Source organism: Psammomys obesus, unplaced genomic scaffold (genome assembly GCF_907164565.1).
Source record: "Psammomys obesus unplaced genomic scaffold, mPsaObe1.curated_primary_1811, whole genome shotgun sequence".
In the NCBI taxonomy this organism is placed as follows: domain Eukaryota; kingdom Metazoa; phylum Chordata; class Mammalia; order Rodentia; family Muridae; genus Psammomys; species Psammomys obesus.
The window spans coordinates 19,209,401-19,228,906 of record NW_026596051.1 but is presented as its reverse complement, the minus strand read 5'-3'; the positions used below and the strand labels follow the sequence as shown (position 1 = coordinate 19,228,906).

General features: G+C 48.4%; 1 protein-coding gene across 4 annotated transcripts in view; it reads right to left on the bottom strand.

Annotated features, from left to right (window-relative positions):
* Window positions 1–19,506, bottom strand: part of Afap1 (actin filament associated protein 1) — a 110,981-nt gene that overhangs the window by 20,036 nt on the left and 71,439 nt on the right. For all 4 annotated transcript variants that reach the window (XM_055624165.1, XM_055624167.1, XM_055624168.1 and 1 more), the window contains exons 9-11: window positions 17,045–17,194; window positions 9,319–9,530; window positions 4,949–5,094 (exon numbers count right to left, since the gene is read on the bottom strand). In XM_055624165.1, coding sequence (XP_055480140.1) covers window positions 4,949–5,094; window positions 9,319–9,530; window positions 17,045–17,194 — 508 coding nt within the window. The remainder of the gene's footprint in view (window positions 1–4,948; window positions 5,095–9,318; window positions 9,531–17,044; window positions 17,195–19,506) is intronic.

Here is a 19,506-nt window from a genome sequence, read left to right as displayed (position 1 = left end):
CACACACACACACACACACACACACACACACACACACACACACACACCCCGTTGTCGGCAGAGGCCTTCTCCACCATCCAGAACATCCCAACATTTACAGAGAGAAGCACCGGCCAGTAAAGAGGACTCATGTGGAGCCAAGAGTAAGCAGGGGGGCTCCCTCACTTACCTCTAGTGTCCTTCCACACTGACTTTCAGCCAAACGTGTAAGTGAAAATGAGTCTGCATCTAAAACATAAGGCCACCCCAGGGACCACTGTATGTAAACACAAGGACCTCCAGGGACCTGAAGACGGTGGCTGGAGGGTGGCTCTCCCCATCCTGTCCCTCTCTATGAAGGCAGAAGCACCATTACCACCACCATGCTCTGCCTGGCCTCCAGTGGGCATCACTTGTGAGAGGGGAAGTGCCAGGGCACTGTCCTTTCTTCACATGACGGTCTTTGGTCAGCCTCGGGACACGTCCCAGTGTCCAGCATCATCCACACTGCTGTGTGCCCATCCTGGCAGAGCCACCCAGGTTTTATTTTTTCTCTGTTTCATATTTCTCTTCAGAACCTTATTTCCTTCTTTCCTTCATTCAGACACAGTTGCTGATAATTCTCATAATCATTTGGCAAAGATTCACCGCACAGCCGCCAACTTATAAAAAGCGAAAAATTAACTTAATCCCACACTATCACTTGGCATGCTACCATATTTTGAAGGCTGTTTCCTTGTTCAGTCTCCTCTCTGTTAAGTTTTATGGGAATGTTTGGCTAGAAAACTAAAACATGAAAATTAACTTTATTGCTAGCTGACGTCCCTAAAAAGATTTTAATGAGGTGAAAAAAAAAAAGCTTCCTAAGCTAAGTTTATGGCATGTGCCTTTTTTAATGATGAGTGTTTGATACAGCGACCTGCATTCCTTTCTCCAAGATGTGACCGCCCCACATTTGGTTTAGATTAAAATTCTGCCCGGTTTTAAAGGAAAAGCTGAACTGTATGCAGAGGCAAATATTTCATTCAGGGTTTCTCCTGAATGCGGTAGTCTGTTTGCCAGTTAGAGTTAACACTGGGTAAGTTTTGTTTGGGTAAGTTTTGTTTGGGGATTTTAGTAACTTCCACATAAGTATAGCTAACAGCTGTCAGCATGCCAGGCTGTGGAGACATCACAGTATGAAGGTTTCCCGCTTGAGTTTCTGCCTTGACTTCAATGATGGACTGTGATGTGAAACTATACGCTGAAATAAACACTTTCCTTATCAGGTTGCATTTGGTCATGCTTTCTCATAGAAACCCTAAGATACTTTTATACCCTGTTGTTTTACTAGCTTATTTGCTTTCTTGGTGTTCAGACTTTTTAGATCTATGCATATTCTAGATACTAATCCTTTTGTCAGATGTTCGACTGGTAAAGTTTTTTTTTTTTTTTCTGTTTTGTAGGCTGCTACTTTGTTGGAATGATGGTGCCCTTTGCCATACAGAATCTTTTTCATTTAAAATATCCACAGGAGTTAGGTAGCTTGCAAGGGACCAGGGGGGAGGAGGGGATGTCCCAAGGAAGGGGAAATAGGATATAGAGTTCTAAAGTAGAAGTAGAACAGAAGAATTAAATGGGGAGAGGAAGGCAAGGACAAAGATAAAGAAGGAAATATGGGAGGAAAATTTAACATTAAAGGCCTTTTGAAAAGCCACTTGGAACCCTACTACTGTAGAAGCTTCCTAAAACATATAAAAAGTAATTTAAATGGAGACACGACTTAATGGGGGAAACAATGCACCAACTAGACTTTTTATGCCACCAAGTAAAACCCCCCGGTTGCAGAAATGGGTTATAGCTTATGAGTCATTTATCAAAGAGCTCCCATAGCCACCCCAATGTTACAGGCTATTGTTAGTGCTATTGGTCACTTCCACACCCTGATGGTAAGACCCTGTTGCTAAAGATACCTCTTACTTATCCCACAAAACCTGGATGAAGAAAACTGGTGCCCAATAAGAAGTTTTACCACTGCTGATTACACTACAAGAGGAGAAAAACAATCACTAATATAACCCAGGTATAAACCCTATTGACCCACAACAGCAATCTTTCTGCAAGATATACTGATGTAATAGTGGCACAACTCTTATGGTAGCAACCAACCATTCTTTGACTGACATTAAGGCCCACTCCATGAGATGGAACTCATACCTAACACTGCTAAAGTGGCTAACAACCTGAGGCTAACTAGGTCCTAGAGGAAAACCTACTACTATTATTCTGCTAAAGGAACATAGCAATAAAATGGCTCCTAAAGACATACTCAAAGATCAGAACATTGCTCAGCCCCCATCAAAGAGGGCTGCTTCTTGCAGCAGATGGTAAGTAACACAGAGATCTACAATGGAAAGTGTGTAGAGAGCAGGAGCACTCAGTCCCAAATGCAACGTTTTCATCAAACCCCTCCCCTCAAGGTTCAGGGATTTATGAGGAAGAAGAGGCGGAAATATTTTAAGAGACAGAGGTGGTTGATGACTCCAAGGAAAGCAGTGTCTTCCAGACACATATGAACTCACAGAGACTGTGGCAGCATGCACGAGATCTGTATAGGTTCAAAACAGACAAAATCCCAGCCTGGAGAAGAGAAAGAAGACACCAAGTCCCACCACAAACCAAGAAGCCAGGTATGGTGGTTGCATGCCTTTCGTTTCAGAACTCGGGAGACAGAGGCAGGTAGACCTCTACTTGTTTGAGACCAGCTTGATCTACATAGTGAGTTCCTGGGCAGCCAAAGATACAAAGAGAGACCCTGTCCCAGTCCCAATCCCAGCACCCAAGGAATGTATTTGTGACTGATACCTGCTAAGAAAGGGACACATTTTCTCCAAATGAGGGCCACCAGGCCTATCAGCTGCATTCTAGGCCTGGCCATGCCCAGGAGTAGTAGCACACACAAAAAGGACCTCAGGTTTTTTCATGCATGCTCTTTTTGTTATGGTTTGGTGTTTTCTGTTTTTGTTTTTGCCTTTGTCTTTTTTGGTTCATTTTTCTTAATTTTTTGTTTTTGTTTGGGGGAGAGAGAGAAAGCATGAAGTTGAGTGGTTGGGGAGGATCTGGGGGGAGTTAGGGAAAGGAAAGAATGCACTCAAAATATATTTCATGAAAATATTTTTTAAAATACTTTTTTAAAGGTTAAAAAGAAATAAAGAGGCCAGACACAGAGGCTGACCTACGTGTCTGGGTTGCATGCCAGCATGTCACAACTGACCTAGTGTTAGGAACTCATGACTGGTTTCAGCTCTTCTGTGAAGATTTCTCGCCCACTGCCTACTGACTTTAAAAGAAAATGTGGGAAATGTAGTCATTTAAAAATAATAATCATGAGCCTACTATATTTTACCATAGTCAACACATGTATGTGTGTATATGTATACATCCATCCATATATGTGTGTGTATGCACGTTGTGAAGCTGGGAGGGAGGGGAACATAGCCACAGCTTCTCAGGTGTCTGTGGACAGTCTTCAATGCTACACCAAAATTTAATGAGTGGCAGTCTCTTAGTGACTGGTTGTCAGACTCTCTGCACCCTGACATGGAGGCCACAGGTTGACAACGCCCTAGGGATGGGCCTCATCCTGTCTCCATCCCCACTGTCCACCTCAGAGTGGGTCCCACTCTGTGATTCTGCCACTTTCTCATCAGAAGTGGCCCTCTGAGGTGGAAACGACCTTTGGTGTAGCCTCCCTTTGCTGGCTCAAAATTTGCTAATTGCTTTCCTAGAGGGACAGGGACAATGGGTCCATTTAAGATAATGTATGTCTGAAAGGCCCGAAGTCTATCAGTTGACCTATTTTTATTTTTATTTTTATTTTTTTTAGATATGGTCTCACGTATTTCAGGATAGTCTTGAACTCACTATATAGACAACAATGACCTTGAATTTCAGATCCTCCTGCCTCCACCTCCCATATGCTTAGATTAGAGACATGCAGGAGTTGGTGTGCTGCAGGGAATTGAACTCAGGGCCTTGCACATGCTTAGGCAAGTATTACACCAACTCAGCTACATCTCTCGCCCATTGGTTGTCTTTCAAGGTAAAAACTAGGATGTTGGGAATGGCAGCCAGGTCCATTGGCAACCCACTGCCTGGAAGTCCTCCTTGTGCCTGCTGTGTGGCTCTGCATCCCTGGCCATGTGAAGCTCACATGGCGTTCAAAACACCAGAGTCCAAGGCTGTCCAGCATTCCCTACTTCCACAGTGTGTGAGAGGAGCACAGTGCTGTGGAGAGGCCCATTCACCACCACAGCCTGGACAACAGTGCCGTGTCAGAGCAGCGAGAAAGAAGAACACATCTCAGGCGACTATGGGAAACACCTTCACCTTTTGGGGAATAGCGGATGATGCCGATGCCCTCTTGGGCTGTGGACCCCACAGGAACTGCTGCTGCAACCCCCTCATTATTGTTATGTTCATGATGCATTCTGGCTCAAAATATGCATTTGCCCAAAGTAGAATTATTTGTCACAACCTAAATTTAGAAAGCGCTGCACTGACGGCTTTGAGATCTTGGGCCTTGTTTCAGCAACATGACAGAATCTTTTCCGCTTTCCAGAAGGCCCGTCTCAGTAGGGGACTGGCAACAGCTACCCACAGGGCAAAGTCAGGAATATCACCTGTTGGTGCACACAAAAGCAGCCGCAATCCTTTATCGTCTCTGGCTGTGAGGACAGAGCTGAGCGGCTATGACAGGGATCATCTGGCCCACGAAGACAGTACTCCTATCTCCAGACACGTCTGCCAAGCCTGCTCTAGCAGAAACCCAAGAGGGCTGAAATGACCAACATCAGGTTCATCGGGGCCAGCATCCCACCAAGGAAAAGTCCTCAGGTGTGCTTCTGGTCCTCATGCTCACCCAGCACCTACTATCACACAGTAGAAGAAGAATGTTGCTGGCCTTCCACAGGCCGAGTGCAAGCCTTACCAGAAGGTCTGTTTGGCCGTCTGGATGACATTCGCTGACATCTCCACATCTATGTAGTCATAGTGCAGGGCTCCTGGGTCCGTTGATGACCCCGTCTCAGCCAGTAAGATGCCAATCCATCTGCCCATGTCTTCAGAAGATGATGCCTGCCATGGAGAAGAAGCTTGATTCATTCAGCCAAAGACAAATATACAAGGCAGGAAGGGAAAGAAAAAAACAAAAAATGGAGCCCTGAGTGTGGACAGGAAAGGAGACACACTCACTGATTGCCAGAGTGAGAGGGTTAGCTTTGTGTTCACTCTAGGCTGGAGAGCCAGACATTACAGAAAAGTTATGCACAGAAACTTAGAATTTGAGCCACCAAGATGCCTCCCCATGATCTGGGCAAGGGCACCAGAGCAGACATAGATAGTCACAAAAGTAACAGCATCTGAGCCACAGCAAGTTGTTCACAAACTGGGCCTCAGGCCCGGCTGGGAGGGCAGGCAGGACTCTATCCCATGGCTCCCAGATGTCCTGGCCCAGCCTGTGTTTCCCTGTGTGCTGGCCCAGCCAGTGTGGTGTGTGACAGGGAGCTTGTTTCTCTTATCCAGATGCTACTTTAAAAGACAAAAAGACAACTTATCTTCAAGCCCACTGTGTAGCATGACATTTTTGAGAATTCTGGAATTTTGGTTTCCTTAAAAACCACGGAAGCATTATAAGGATGTGCTATCATTTCAATTCCGGGTGTGGGAATGTGGGGCTGCCTCACACTGTCCGCCAAAGCTGACCATGATTTTGCCTCATGCTCTAGCAGAGGCGTGGTTTCACTGGCTGCAGTTTCTGCGATGGTGTGATGTCTGGAATTCCAGGAACTTTTCAGAGGGTACATAAATGGGGTCGGTGGTTATTGCTTGCTTAGCCTGAGCAAAGGAAGAGCCCTTGACGGGAAGCAGCAGCTGTCTGTGTGGAAGTGCGGCTCTCCGTGGGTGCTCAGGGAGCCTGGCACAGGGACCCATGGCATGCCTCACTGGAGGGACGCTCGGGGTGTGCCCAATTGGAGTTCACTGTTGTGTGCATTTAGATTAAGGATAGAAATCCTCTTCTGGATCTGTTGTCTTACCCCCAAACACTGCACCATTGGAGCTGGGGACGTGGCTTAGTATGCAGGCCTCCTATGCAGGGCACGGTGGGCCCACCCTAGCAGCACACGGACACACAAAGGAATCCTCAGCTTCATGACTAAGCCTAACCAGCGTTTCTACAGCTACTTCACAGAAGCATTTACTATTGTTTTTCTTTTAGGTTTATGTATTTGATGTGTATGGATGTTTTGCCTGCATGTATGCATGCGAACCATGTGTGTTCCTGGCGCCCAAGGAGACCAGAAGATGGCCTTGAGTGTCCTGGGAATGGAGCTACAGATGGCCGTGAGCTGTAATGTGAGTGCTGGAAATCAAACCAGAGTGTTCAAACACCGGTGACGAACAGCAAGTAATAAAGGTTTACAGGAGGGCTGAGGCCCCTGAACTCCTGCATACACAGGTAAGTGGATAATTACAGAAACGTGTGGGAAGAAAACTTTCCTCTCCGCAGGGGCTCAATAATTCAGGTAGAAGAAGTCAAGGAACGAGAGACGCCACTCAGCCGCCATCATCGTCACAGGGACTGCTGCAGGCCAGCCTCCAGGGCTAATGTGGAACAGCCTCAAAGGCTCCGTCTACTTGATGGGGATGAGGGGAATGTAATGACTTTCAGCTGGGAAAAGGCCCAAGGTACCTGTGGTGGTTTCAGTAAGACTTGTCCCCATCGTCTTAGGCACATGAGCACTTGATGCGCAGTTGGTGCTGCTGTGTGGGGAGGTTTAGGTGGTGCAGCCTGGGTGAAGTGTGTCACTGGGGACAGGCTTCCAAAGAAAAAGCCTCACAAACTTCCAGTTTTCTCTCTCTCTCTCTTCTCCTTTTTTAAAAAATATTTTTAAAAAATTATTTCTTCATTTATTTTATGTATCTGAGTGTTCTGTCTGCATGTACACCTGTATGCCAGAAGAAGGCATCAGATTTCCCTATAGATGGCTGTGAGCCACCATGTGGTTACTGGGAATTGAACTCAGGACCCCTGGAAGAGCAACCAAGTGCTCTTAACCTCTGAGCCATCTCTCGAGCCCCTCTCTTCTATAAATTGTGTTGGTCATGATGTTTTATCACTGCAATAGGAAAGTAACTGATACAGTGTTGAGATGAATCGCAGCACTAGTGAGACACAGTAGTAGCAAGCACCTCCCCACAGGACACACCATACAGTGATACCACATCCAGGCAGCTCCTAAGGGTGCCAGGATAGTCCAGCACCAGGAGGGGAAGGAACACCCCAGAGGAAGGGTCTTCTATAACATGTAAGGTGTATGCCCCAGGGGAAAGTGTGAGCAGCGTGAACAGATGGAGAGGCTGGGAGGCCTGAAGGATACATGGGCAGAGACAGATACGCACCAGGCACCAGGCACCAGGCACCAGATACTAGCTGGCACAGCTGGGAAACTCAGATTAAGACCTAGGCTTCACGGGAGCACGTGGTGTCAATGTTACCTCCCATTCTTGCCATCGCTGTGGTTCCAGCAAAGCAAGTGTCTTGCTTTCGTTTTTATCTTTTGTAAACACACACTGAATTGTGTAACAGGAGAGGGGAAATGTCTACAAAACTGTGTGGGAATCTATGTGAGGAAGCACAAGCAACAGCCCTCAGCCGTTCTTGCTGGGTCATGGCATGACCACCAGGAAGGCTATGGTTATCATGTCATGGAGGTGTGTGTGTGTGAAGTGGCTTTTTTCTGTGATACTGGGGAAGGGACCCAGAGTCTCACAGATACTAGGCAAGTGAGCTACATCACCAGCCCTGTTGTGAGTGCTCAGTCACCTCAGCCCTGTAGAAATAGTTGGTGATTTGGGAAGAGGCCAGTTCACCTCAGACTCTTGCTGTCCCTCTAGAGAGTGAGCCCTCTCCCCACCACACAGGAGGAAGCTTTGAAACTTTCTGTTCTTCATGGACTCAGTACTAAACATGCCCACACAGGTAGCCCCACCCTGGGCTCCTCTCCTTGTCCAGACAACCGGCCAGTTCTTACCCTGTGTGCCAGCCCCTGCACCCTCTTCTCTGAGGCCTCTGGCATCTGCTGCTGAAGACCTCAAGACCTGCATCTGCCTTAGGACACTCCCTATAAGGTTTCAGTTGCCATAACTAGAAGGTCTGAGACCGCACTGATGTTTGCAAAGGACACTGACTCAACGAGCACTGGTTTTTACAGGCAGATTTGGCGGCTGTTAGGTTAGCTGAGGGCATCCCGGAACTGAACTAAGCCAGGCCTTCTGGGCCATGAATTATTTCATAGCAGCCACCAGGGGGCAGGAGTCAGCCGCCTTTTTTCTGGGACCACCTGGGCCTGTGAACCCTGTAAGGAGAATGTAATGTCCCTGTCAAACCAAAACAAAACCCTACTATGAAAACAGTTCTGGAAATAAACACCCACATGCTGAAATTCAAGATCTCCTTGACTGCTTGCCTGGACACCTTGACCAAGCTTAGAGCCCCACACCCACACCACAGCCATTTAAGATTTGGCTCTGCATCTGGCCAACAGCATGCATGTCAGTCCACTGTTCCATGCCTAAGACAGCCTCACTTCTGCTGACCTCACAGCATGCACACACTGGCATGTACCCTGGAAAACAGACTGTCACATCCGTGAATGTTTGACGTGCGTGCATATCTTAATCATGATAAGGATAAAGGGGGGAAAGAGAAAAAAATAAGTCTAGATTAATGGGAGATAGAAAAGAACAAGATGGAAGATTGGTGAATTATCTTATGAAGCAACCACTCAGATGATTAAGGCACACATCTAGCCACAGGCTAGCAAAGCTCAAGGTGCTCCTGGCTCCCGTGTACTGTATCCCTGATCCTGCCGCAGGGTCCAGGGATTCTAAGATAACTTTTCAATCAGAAAACAGGCAGAGAGCTTTCCAAAGGACCAGTGAAGGAAACAGTCCCCCGTGTGCCCTAGCAGCCTATGCTTAGAAGAAGTATTTTAATGGAGATTTTTCAACAAGTTATTGCCTGGGCACTTTAAAAAGGTGGCCCATTATTCGGAGCCGGGTATTTAACTGTGGCAAGTAAAGTTGTCACGCACGATGCTCTAGGAAGCCTGTGCAGCCCCTGACTCTCCAAAAGAGAAACCCAGAAGACACTGCAAAACAGAAATAGCCAAGAGAGGGAAGGGGCTGGATCAAAATTAGACCCTGAAGGGATCTAGGGTCTTTTGCAGAGGACCTAGGCATGGTGTTGACAGAACCTGTGCACACCTCTCTGGAGAGCGGCCCCAGGGAATCCCATACCTCTAGCACGGCCACTTCCTGTCCATTTCGAAGCAGCCGGAAGGTCAGTGGGTGCTTGGAATCCAAGCCTGGAATCACCTCACAGCCACGGAGAGGGATGGAGACGATGTGGGTCTTCAGGTCAGCTCTGTCCTTATGGAGAACGAGCTTGCTGTCCTTCACTCTGCACCAGCGCTCCCGCCAGCGGCTGTTGGAGAGCACATTTAGGTAACCTACGAGGAGAAGTTGCCACAGCTCAGCCTCCTGAGGAAGCGAAGGTACCAGTGGGACCTACCCATGTCCTTGACCCACGGATGTGCCATGCATGAAACACACCACATTTTAAACGCTCATGAAGAAAGAAGAGTCACAATTACGCAGTTAGCTTTTTAACAGGACCTGGAGGCTCCTCCCTGGTGCAAAACCCATTTCATGGTGTAAGAACCAGTTTCATCATCAAGGTTTCAACGGAAACCTCGAAAGCCCCTTGAGACAGTGACACTGGGTGTGGGTTGGTTAGAAGGGACTGAAAGCTGCCTGCATAAAACGGGAGAGAAATGCCACGAGCAGGGCATGGAAGACAGAAATAAAAGTATCTGAAGATGAAAATTCTCCAGGAAGTGGGAGGCCTGGGGAGTGGTAAGCTCCCCAGGGCTGGATGTGCTCCAGCAAGTGACGGAAGGTAGTTGGTATGAGCTCCCGCCCACAGGCCCGAGGTCTCCTCCTGGCCTCTATGTTCCACCCCTGCAGTGGAAGCAAGGGCTTCGTCTCACAGGGAGACTAACCCAGATGAAACCTGACTGCCTGAGTTCTGGGTCTGTGTGCCGGTGTTCCTGATGTCTCTGGCACAGTACCGTATCTTCAGTGTGTCACGTAGACGTGTGATGTCACAAGTGACAGAATTACAGGGAGAATTATTCCCTAAGAGAGAAAATGACCATTGGGGGCTCTCATAAACACAAAGAGCATTTTTCTAGAAGTACCGAGACCTGAGTTGGAGGTTCCAGAGTGACTGCGGCAACTATGGCAGCTGTGCCTACTACGGCCTCCAACTGTCCCACACTGCAGACACCACCACTCAGAGGTTAAGGAAGGATTAGACAGTGGAGGAGAATGGCCAGCAGGTGAAAAGAATGATGGTGAAGGATACGAGGCGTTGCTCAGCCTCTTTCAATCCTTGCACATGTACGCTCACATGCTCAGTGCCCGGATGAAGTTTTATACATTTCTGATGACTATTTTCAAGATAACTACCCACATCTGTAAACTGTGAGTCCTCATCCGGCTCGGGGGGGGGGGGTCTCCTGTACCCATACACTCTAAAGCACATCTCTTGCTGAACAGGGACTGTCGTCTGCCACACTAGTCAAGGAATCTTTGAAGTCACAGACACAAAGAAGCCTGTGGGCTCCAGACCAGGGGACTCACCACTTTCTGTGTTTAGGGTAGCTTTTAGACATTTTTCTCCAACGAAGGAGACGGCACCCTCAGATATGGGGTGTCCTACAAAAGGCCACAGTCAGACCTGATGCCGATATGAAATCAGAGGAGACAGATAAGGAGGATTATTCCCAGTTGGCTGCAGGCCTCACCTGCTCTTCATCCTGAGGAACACTGAAGCTAAGTGATACCAGTCTTTTAAAATGGATTTTAGCGTGTAGATGGAACCATTCTGACTTATTGTTATTTTAAAAGAAAGAGGAAAACCCTGCTTAAAGGTACAGTCAGATGAACATCTCCCTGGAACCGTCCGCTCTCTGTGTTCTGAAAGCCATCTACAGCAATCAATCCCTCGGAGAGCCAAAGGCTGGACCTCTGAGTAGGCATCACCTGTGTCAACAGAGCCTAAGTGTTTTCTGAGCACAAGCCCACAAACTGGAGGGCAAGAGGCCCCCCAGTAACTCGATATACTCTGTAGGCAAGGCTCACACATGCATGGGCTGTTTAAACAGTTAGAGAGCCACCCTCCATGGGCGTGGAGGCACACACCTGCGATCCCAGCATGCAGCAGGGAAAGGAGGGGCATCATGAGTTCAAGGCCAGCCTGGGCTATATAATATCCTGTCCTGTCTCAACAGAAAAACAGAGACAAACTACCCAGTGTGGTAGCACATACATATATTTTCAGTACTCAGGAAATGGGTGTAGGAGGATATGAGTTCAAGATAAGCCTGCATGACACATGAGACCCTGCCTTTAAAAAAAAAAAAAAAAAAAAAAAAAAGCACTGAACTCTAGGGCATCATGGACTTTCACGGAGCTGCCAAACAGGGAAAGGACGTGCCCCATGCATCTCTGCAGAGCCAGCAGCTGAACTGCCTTTGGCTGGGCCTGGGCAAGGATTAGAAGGTATCACAGGACCTCTACTGACCACACTGTGTAGAGCCTCAGACACCAAGATAGGAAGATAGCCTGAGACACCAGCCTGGGCAGACAGCTTCAGGGGCCAGAGCCAGGCAGTCTCAGTGACCAGCCTGGACAGATAGCCTCAGACACCAGCCTGGGAAGATAGCCTCAGGGGCAAGGGCCAGGCAGATAGCCCTAGATACCTTCCTGGACACACAGCCTCAGACACTAAAGCAGGCAGATAGCCTCGGATACTAGGCCAGGCAGATGGCCTTAGACCCTAAAGCAGGCAGGCAGCTTCAGCTAACAGGCATTGTGTCAGTGGTGAGTATAGTGAGAGACGAACACAGGCTCGGGGAGTCTAGCAGCAACACCCCTAGATTGCCCATGACTCTGATTTAGGGCTCACAGTGGGGAGCCGCCTCTCCACGTGCACACAGCTGTCTTCGGACACCGCCCGCCAACAGAACAGACAGCGGCACCGGCTCTGCAGTGCTCTCTCTCTCTCCAGATGGAGTCTGGCTGCAGTCACCAGATGCTGCGGCTTTCCCAACAGTTCAGCCACAGATGAATGATTGCATGAGACAGGTCCTCCCTTAATTTAGAGCATGACTTCATGGGATATTACCATATTCTAATACATTCTTGGGATTTAAGTTTCAGGCGGGGGTGGGGGGAGAGTGTTTCCCTGTGTAACAGGCCTGCTCACATAAACAGGAAGCTCAGACAGGTCCATGGTTCTGTGTTTGTCAACTGGTCTCCATTGTGCCCCCACGGTTTTCAAGGGGTTTCCCAAGTTTTCGTTTTCTTGTGGAAGAAACACAGAGATTAGTGAGACCAGGCAGAAAATGGCAGAGCTCCCCAGGCAGGGATCTAGAGTCAAAGGGTGGACCCCACTCTCATCACTAACACCCGCCGCCTTGCTGAGGAGACCAGCCAGATCTTTGAGCTGAAGCAGACATCTGCCACCAGAGGGTGCCAGAGTGTAGCCAGGACGTGAAGGCTTGGGCTCCCGAGGCTGGGGGATTCAGGGGACAATAATATGAGGGTTTTATTGTTTAGTTTTCCATTTTGCTTTTATTTATGTATTAATGTATTATGTATTTATTTATTTATCTTGATATATTCACTTTGTATCCCAGCTGTAGCCCCCTCCCTCATCTCCCAGTTCCACCCACCTTCCCTCTTCTTCCCCCTCTGCCTCTCCGTTAGTCCCCTGATAGGGGAGGGCCTCCTCCCCTTCTATAGGACCCTAGTCTATCAGGTCTTATCAGGACTGGCTGCATTATCTTCTTCGGCCTAGCAAGGCTGCACCCTCACAGGGGGAGGTGATCAAAGAGCCAGCCACTGAGTTCATGTCAGAGACAGCCTTTGCCCCCCTTACTAGGGAACCAACTTAGAAAATGAGCAGCCTATGGGCTTCCTCTGAACAGGGGTCTAGGTCCTCTCCATGCATGTCCTTGGTTGGAGTATTGGTCTCTGTAGGACCCCCTAGGCCCAGGATTTTGGGCTCTGTTGCTCTCCTTTGGAGTTCCTGTCCCTTCCAGGTCTTTCTATTTCCTTCTTCTTCCATAAGGTTTTCTGCACTCTGCCCAAAGTTTGGCTAGAGTATGTCCTTCTATACCCTGATGGGTAGACTTTTTCAGAGGCCCTCTGTGGTAGGCAAATCAAAACAGGGTTTCTCTGTGTGGCTCTGGCTGTCTTGAAACTAGCTCTGCACCAGGCTGCCCTGCCTCTGCCTCCCTCCTGAGTGTTGGCATTAAAGGTGTACGCCACAATTACCACACTTGGTTGAGTGTTTTTATTTTCAATTTTCTAAGTGATTGTGACTTATATTCCTAGTGTTTGAAGATCCATGAGAATAAAGATGATTAATACTACTATATCTGATGGTGCAGAAAATCCCAACTTTGATGCCTACTGGGGCAACTAGTAAGACCCTGCCTTAAAAAAAAAAAAAAAAAAAGTGAATGACTACCATTCACAAAGCTCTGCATTCAATCCACACTGCCATAGACATACAGAAAGTCTTCAGTTATTTACCTGTTATGGAAGCATGGAAGTATAGTGTCAGCTACTCAGGAGACAGAAACAGGAAGATCACTTGAGCCAAGAAGTGTGAGACCAGCCTTGGCAATATAGCAAGACCCCACATTGTATCTCTCCTTCCTGGCCCCCTTCCAGAAGCCACTTTTTCTTGGCTTTGTAGAGTTGAAATCACTTGGGCCGTGGTATAATCGGCTTCAGCCAGGCTGAAAGTTATGTGTCATAGAAAGAACATGGATATTTGTGTCAGCCTGACCCAGGTTGCTGTTTTCTATGTCTGGGGCTATTACAGTAAGGTACTACTATATCTTAAAAACTGGGTAATTTCAGTTTAATATTCTGAGATTCTTTCCATTCCAAATGCTACAGGAAGGCAAGAATAAACAAGGTTCCATTAGAATTATAAAGTTGACTTTATAATTCTGAGATAAGCCTGAGATTGTACATTTTCACCTGAGCCTGAGCAGGGCTAATGTACGGATGTGTTTTGTTGGCTTTAAAACACAGCAGATGAACGGATAGTGACAATAACATGGGAGCTCAGCACTTGCTCAGTTCACCTCCCGCTCTTACAGAAACCAAGGGACTGTTGGAGCTCACGTCCCAGACAAGCAGCCTGAATCCCCAAAGCAGTGAGTAGCTTTGCTACCATTTTCGGGGGTCCCGTGCTGGGTGATGGGGACACAGCGAGCAGTGTCATAATCTAGTAATGCAATAGGAGGCTTGGACAAGACTGAGCTCCAAGGTGGGTAGAGAAAGAAGGTGCCCAGGCTGGTGTGGCTAGTGTAAGGTGCCTGTGTGGGGCAGACGGGTGAGTAGACAGAAAGGAGAGCTGGAAGAAGGTCTCACAGCTTCGCTTACAGAGTAATAAGAACCCTGGGACTTTGTCAGCCCATGGAAGGCCAGATGAAAGCCCCCTTGGGTATGGCATCTTGGTGCATCTCTTGGGTACATAACCTGGAGGACTGTGGAAAAAGCTGCTCAGAGAAACAGTAACGCATCCCTCAAAGGCCTCTCAGGAGGACGGAGACAACACCCAGGGCAGCCCAGCTGCTTCTACAGGTCTGTTCCCCAGCCCATGAAAACCTTGCAAAAGCACCCCAGAAAACCAGAGCACCCCACCCAGCATAAGCAGACTGCAGTGCGTAGACAGGCACCAGGCTCAGCTCAGTAACTCCAGGGAGTCTTTTCTGCCTGCTCAGCTGCTCTGCCCTTCAGGCCCATCAGCTTAGTGCTGTCTCCCAGCAGCTGCAGGGGCTCAGCTTGGCAGGGCCAGTCCCCCGGGCCTGAGTCCAGCTCCTTTCCTGTCCTTTCCTGCAGCTGCACTGAAGGGCTGAAAATGGCCATTGTTCCCTGCTCTCCCAGAGACGCTTCCCCTTAACCCTGCTCTGCCAAAGTGCCGTGGGGGCAATTTTAGAGTTGTGTGGACAGAGGGCACGGTCTCGGCAGAGGCCAGAGCTGCCTACAGCAGCTGTCTCGGGCGCCTGCTCTCAGGATCACCCAGGCTCTCAAGAAAATGGCCAGAATGGAGACCAGCCACTCAGATTACGGGGAGGCCTGCGAGGCTGTGCTTTTCTGATAAGGAAGTGTAGAACTGGACATGAGTTACAGAGAGTCAGAAAAAGTTTGGGGGAGGGGAAGGTCACCAGTTCTGTCTTCAATGAGCCCTGAGACTTGGAGCAAGTCACTCCCCTCTGTGAGCATCAGCGGTCTCTGCAAGAGGACCCCTACTGCAGCTTCCTACTCTCCCACCTGGTTAATAAGCAACCATTCCTAGCAAAAGCCTTTCTACCTCCTGCCAGGCCTTTAACCCCAGCACTCAGGAGACAGAGGCAGGCAGATCTCTGTGAGTCTAAGGCCAGCCTGGTCTACCTGGTGAGACCTTGTCTAAAAAAATAAGTTCTATCTCCTCCACCATCCTAGAGAAGTGGGGGGGGGGGGGCAGAAGCAAAACTCGTTTTAACTCCTTACTGCTGTCATTACAAGGACTGATGACAAAAGCAGGGAGAAAGACTATGTCCCCAAGAGCTTCAAGAAGATGGAGGTTGGCCAGGAGCAGTGTGGCAGTGTCGCCAGACCCTCCCCATTCCGTCACAGCTCTGTTCAGCTGGCTGTTCTGAGGCCAAGTTCTCTCCTCATGGAAAGGAATGTGGAAACCATCATTACCAGCTGACCCGATTCTGTCCTCCTGTCCCCAAGAGCCACTTGATGAGAGACACCCTAGGAATCTGCAGTGCACCTGGCTCCTGGTACCTGCAGAGGTTATGATTCTTTCCGGAGTCAGCCCTCAAGGAGGATGCTCAAGGGGACAGAGGGAGTTGTAAACAGAATGGCTTTGAATGAAGGAATTGTGTTCTCACCAATGGGAAGCAGAGCCTGCAACAGCTCTGCAACATACAAGGACAATTACAGCCCATGCTGTTTTTGTTTTGTTCTGATATAGGGTCTTGCTCTGAGGCCCTGACTAGTCAGTACTCACTACATAGCCCAGGCTGGCCTCACTGGCGGCAACCCTCTACACTTCTGCCTCCCTGATGTGAGGATTGCAGGGATGTACCCATATGCCAGGCTCCATGGATTTTTTTTTTTTAAGGAAGGAAAGGGCCTGGTGGTAGGATGCTAACCAGCCTAGAGAACTTCTAGTACTATGAAAAATAAAATAAAAGCAAAAGGCCAACCCTTCTTCCCACTTACAAAGTTTTCTTCCTTGAAAGAGCTATGCACTTCTCCTAAGTGTGGTTACTGGGACCGTTACAGTGTGATATCACTGCCACTCTCATGGAGGCTGCACCCAGCAGCCTGACCACAGCCTAACTTAGGTGTTATGCTAGCGCCCTCCATCTCTTTGCTTTCCCCTTGGTGGTCATAGCTGGCTGTTGGCATGCATTCCTCTGGTTCTTTTCCCTGTTTGGTTCCTCCCTGTAGTCTCTAGCCCGGACACCATGGCGTACAAGACTAGCTTAGTGGCTTTTATATAACACATGCTTTACCTAATCCTGACAAAGCAGCTTAAAAAAGAAAAAAAGAAAAAACCAGACAGAAGACAGCACTGTGACACTGTGACTGTGGGATGGCTTTAGCCATCTCTGGATTTGCTGCTTAAACCCAAGGTGTGACTAGAAGGAGACTCGGTTCTAGAGCCTTGGCCTGTCTTTGCCTGTGTCCTAGTTGGAAACACCGGAGTGGAAGGTGTTCTCATATAACAGAGAACGTTGGTTTTTACCTTGAAAGAACGAGGAGAGCATCACAAGCCCATGAAGATTCTTCTATTCTAAAAGCTCAAACCAGTTCCCACAATTCAGGTGGCCCCACAGCGCACCCAGCGACAGCCTGCTGGCACGTGGCAGGGTCTTACCACAGGTGGGCACGTCTTCCTCCGCTGATGACGTCTGCTCATCTGTGGATGGCTTCTTCTTTCCCAGGCCAATGATCTTGGTAATTTTCTTCCCAGTGACCTTGGACACAGTTCCCTTGGCCTCCGACTTGGAGGTTTTCTTCCTCTTCACTGTCAACACAAAAGTGTGTCTTAGGCATTCATGGTTAGTGGGGAAATCTCAGCATTAATCACCAGGCATTTCTTCCTCCCCAAAGTGCTACTCATCATTCACATGGGCACCTATGATGAGCCATCTGGGGGTCCATATGCTGGGGTCGCAGAAGGATATGGCTGCACTCAGGAAGCCTGTACTCCAGGGAGGATCAGGTATGTATTCACGTGCATACAGGCACATGTACACTACCAGACATACATGACATGCTCATGGCAACAAAGATGAGAAATGATGGCAAGAACCACATGGAGATACAAATCTCTGGGAGAATAGCTGAACGGTCAGACAGAGCCTGCCCACGGTGGATTTCTGGCTGACTTCTCAGACATGAAGAATGAGTTGTGTCTGTCTCATTGGGAGACACTCCTAGGCAGAAAGATAAGTTGATACATATTATCAGTCTGGGAAAGGCGAAGAGGGAAGGGCCCAAGGAACCAAGAAGAGTTGGTGCCACTGCCCCAGCAGCTGACAAGGGGCGGGTCTTCAAGGAAAGAAGGGGAAAGTGAGTCCTTGTTGGGGGCCTCTCTTGTCCATTTTGGACACTATTCTGAGATTCCCTATACAGGGCTATCAGACCAGAGATCTACCCTTCAAGCCATCATCTCCTACTTGGCCAGGACAGTGATGGCTAGGAATGAACTATCAACCTATAAACATAGAAACATTTTATACAAAAAAAAAAAAAAAAAGGCTTTCCCTGCAAAACCAGAAGACCTGGAAATCCTGGGTTCCATGTGCAGAGTCTTGGTTCAGAGTCCCTGCAGGGTGATAATGGCTCCATGTTCTGACATAGGGCAGTTCTCATTTCTCCACACCATGTCACAAAGGGAGGTTGACTGACAAGTGGTGTCCCCTATCTGCTCCTACTCAGGCTTCATCCTTGAATCCAGCTGAATCATGAGGATAAGACTCAGAGAAGTCAGGATGAAGGGGTAAGGACACACTCAGAGCTGGGGAACCTGATCCTTCCACTCAAGAACAATTTTGGGCAAAGGCTAGTTATCCATCTCAGTCTCATTAGGGTACCATGTGCTAGAGCCAGAGTGCAAGGCCCTTTCCCAAGGGTCTCCTCCATTGGGTTACAGCCCCACTGAGGTGCCGTTCTGCACCAAGACCAATACAGCATCACCTTGTCACTATACAAACCTAGTTCAACCCTTTAACCTTCTGTGGCAACATTTTAGGCAACACAAACCATTTTAGAATGCAATGGGCATCCAGGATCCCTTCTCATTTTTCAGGAACAAATGAACCCCAGCACAACACATGGAAGCATTTCAGAGACAACATCCAGGGCCATGTGCTAAGCTATGAAATAATTCCCACCCCTCCTCTAAACAAGGGTGATCACACATTAAGCATCCCTCTCCAGTCCTCCCCAGTGAAGAGGAGGAAACAATCCCTGTTTCTACTTCCACCCTGTCCCACCCCATAAGATCAGTAAAATCCTTGCCTCTCCTCTGGTGTAAAAAACAAGTAGCATTGTCTAAGGAGGAAGCTGCCATACTGTCACTAAAAAGATGAAGCCATGAGGAATTTGAGGGCAAACAAAACATTCTATACTGAATGGTCCTGGCCGGGCCTCATAATTCTGACCCCAAGCGTGACTGTATTTGGAGACAGGAGTTCTAAAAACGAAGGTCAAATGAGGCCACAGGGTGTGAATGATGGATTAAACAGTAGTGCCTTTTTACAGACTGTCTGTGCACAGAGTATACAAGTGAGTATACAAGCCAGAAAGAAAGTCTCCCAGCGATAAACCATGCCTGTGGCCTTGATCTTGAGCCTCTGCTGTTCGCACCCCAGCCTGCAGTATATGTCTTTACAACACAGACATTTTTGAGTTGTTTTCAGTAAACAAGATTAAGGCCTACTGAGATCTTCAGGGAAATACCCATGGGAACACCTGTGCACCCCCTGTTCCATGCTCTTAGACACACATCTACTTCCTGAGTAATGAGAACCTATCCAAGGCCTTGGTGGGGAGACTCAGCTCTTCTCATTATACCAGACAGAAGCCTGGGTCCAGAGAGCTGGGTCAATTCTACTTCACTCCTGCCAAGCCACAGGGAGTGGAATCGACAGTGTCTGGTTCCATTGCGGCTCCCCAGGAACCTGCAGATGAGCTTCACTGCCTCCCATTCCCAGGCAAGCTGGAAGCGAAGTGACTGGAGACATGCTCCTCAAGGCTCTGCCTCCAGGTAACCCTTCCACTCAGGCAGCAGGACTCAGTGAGAGCAGGATTCACACTCAGCATAACTGAGAT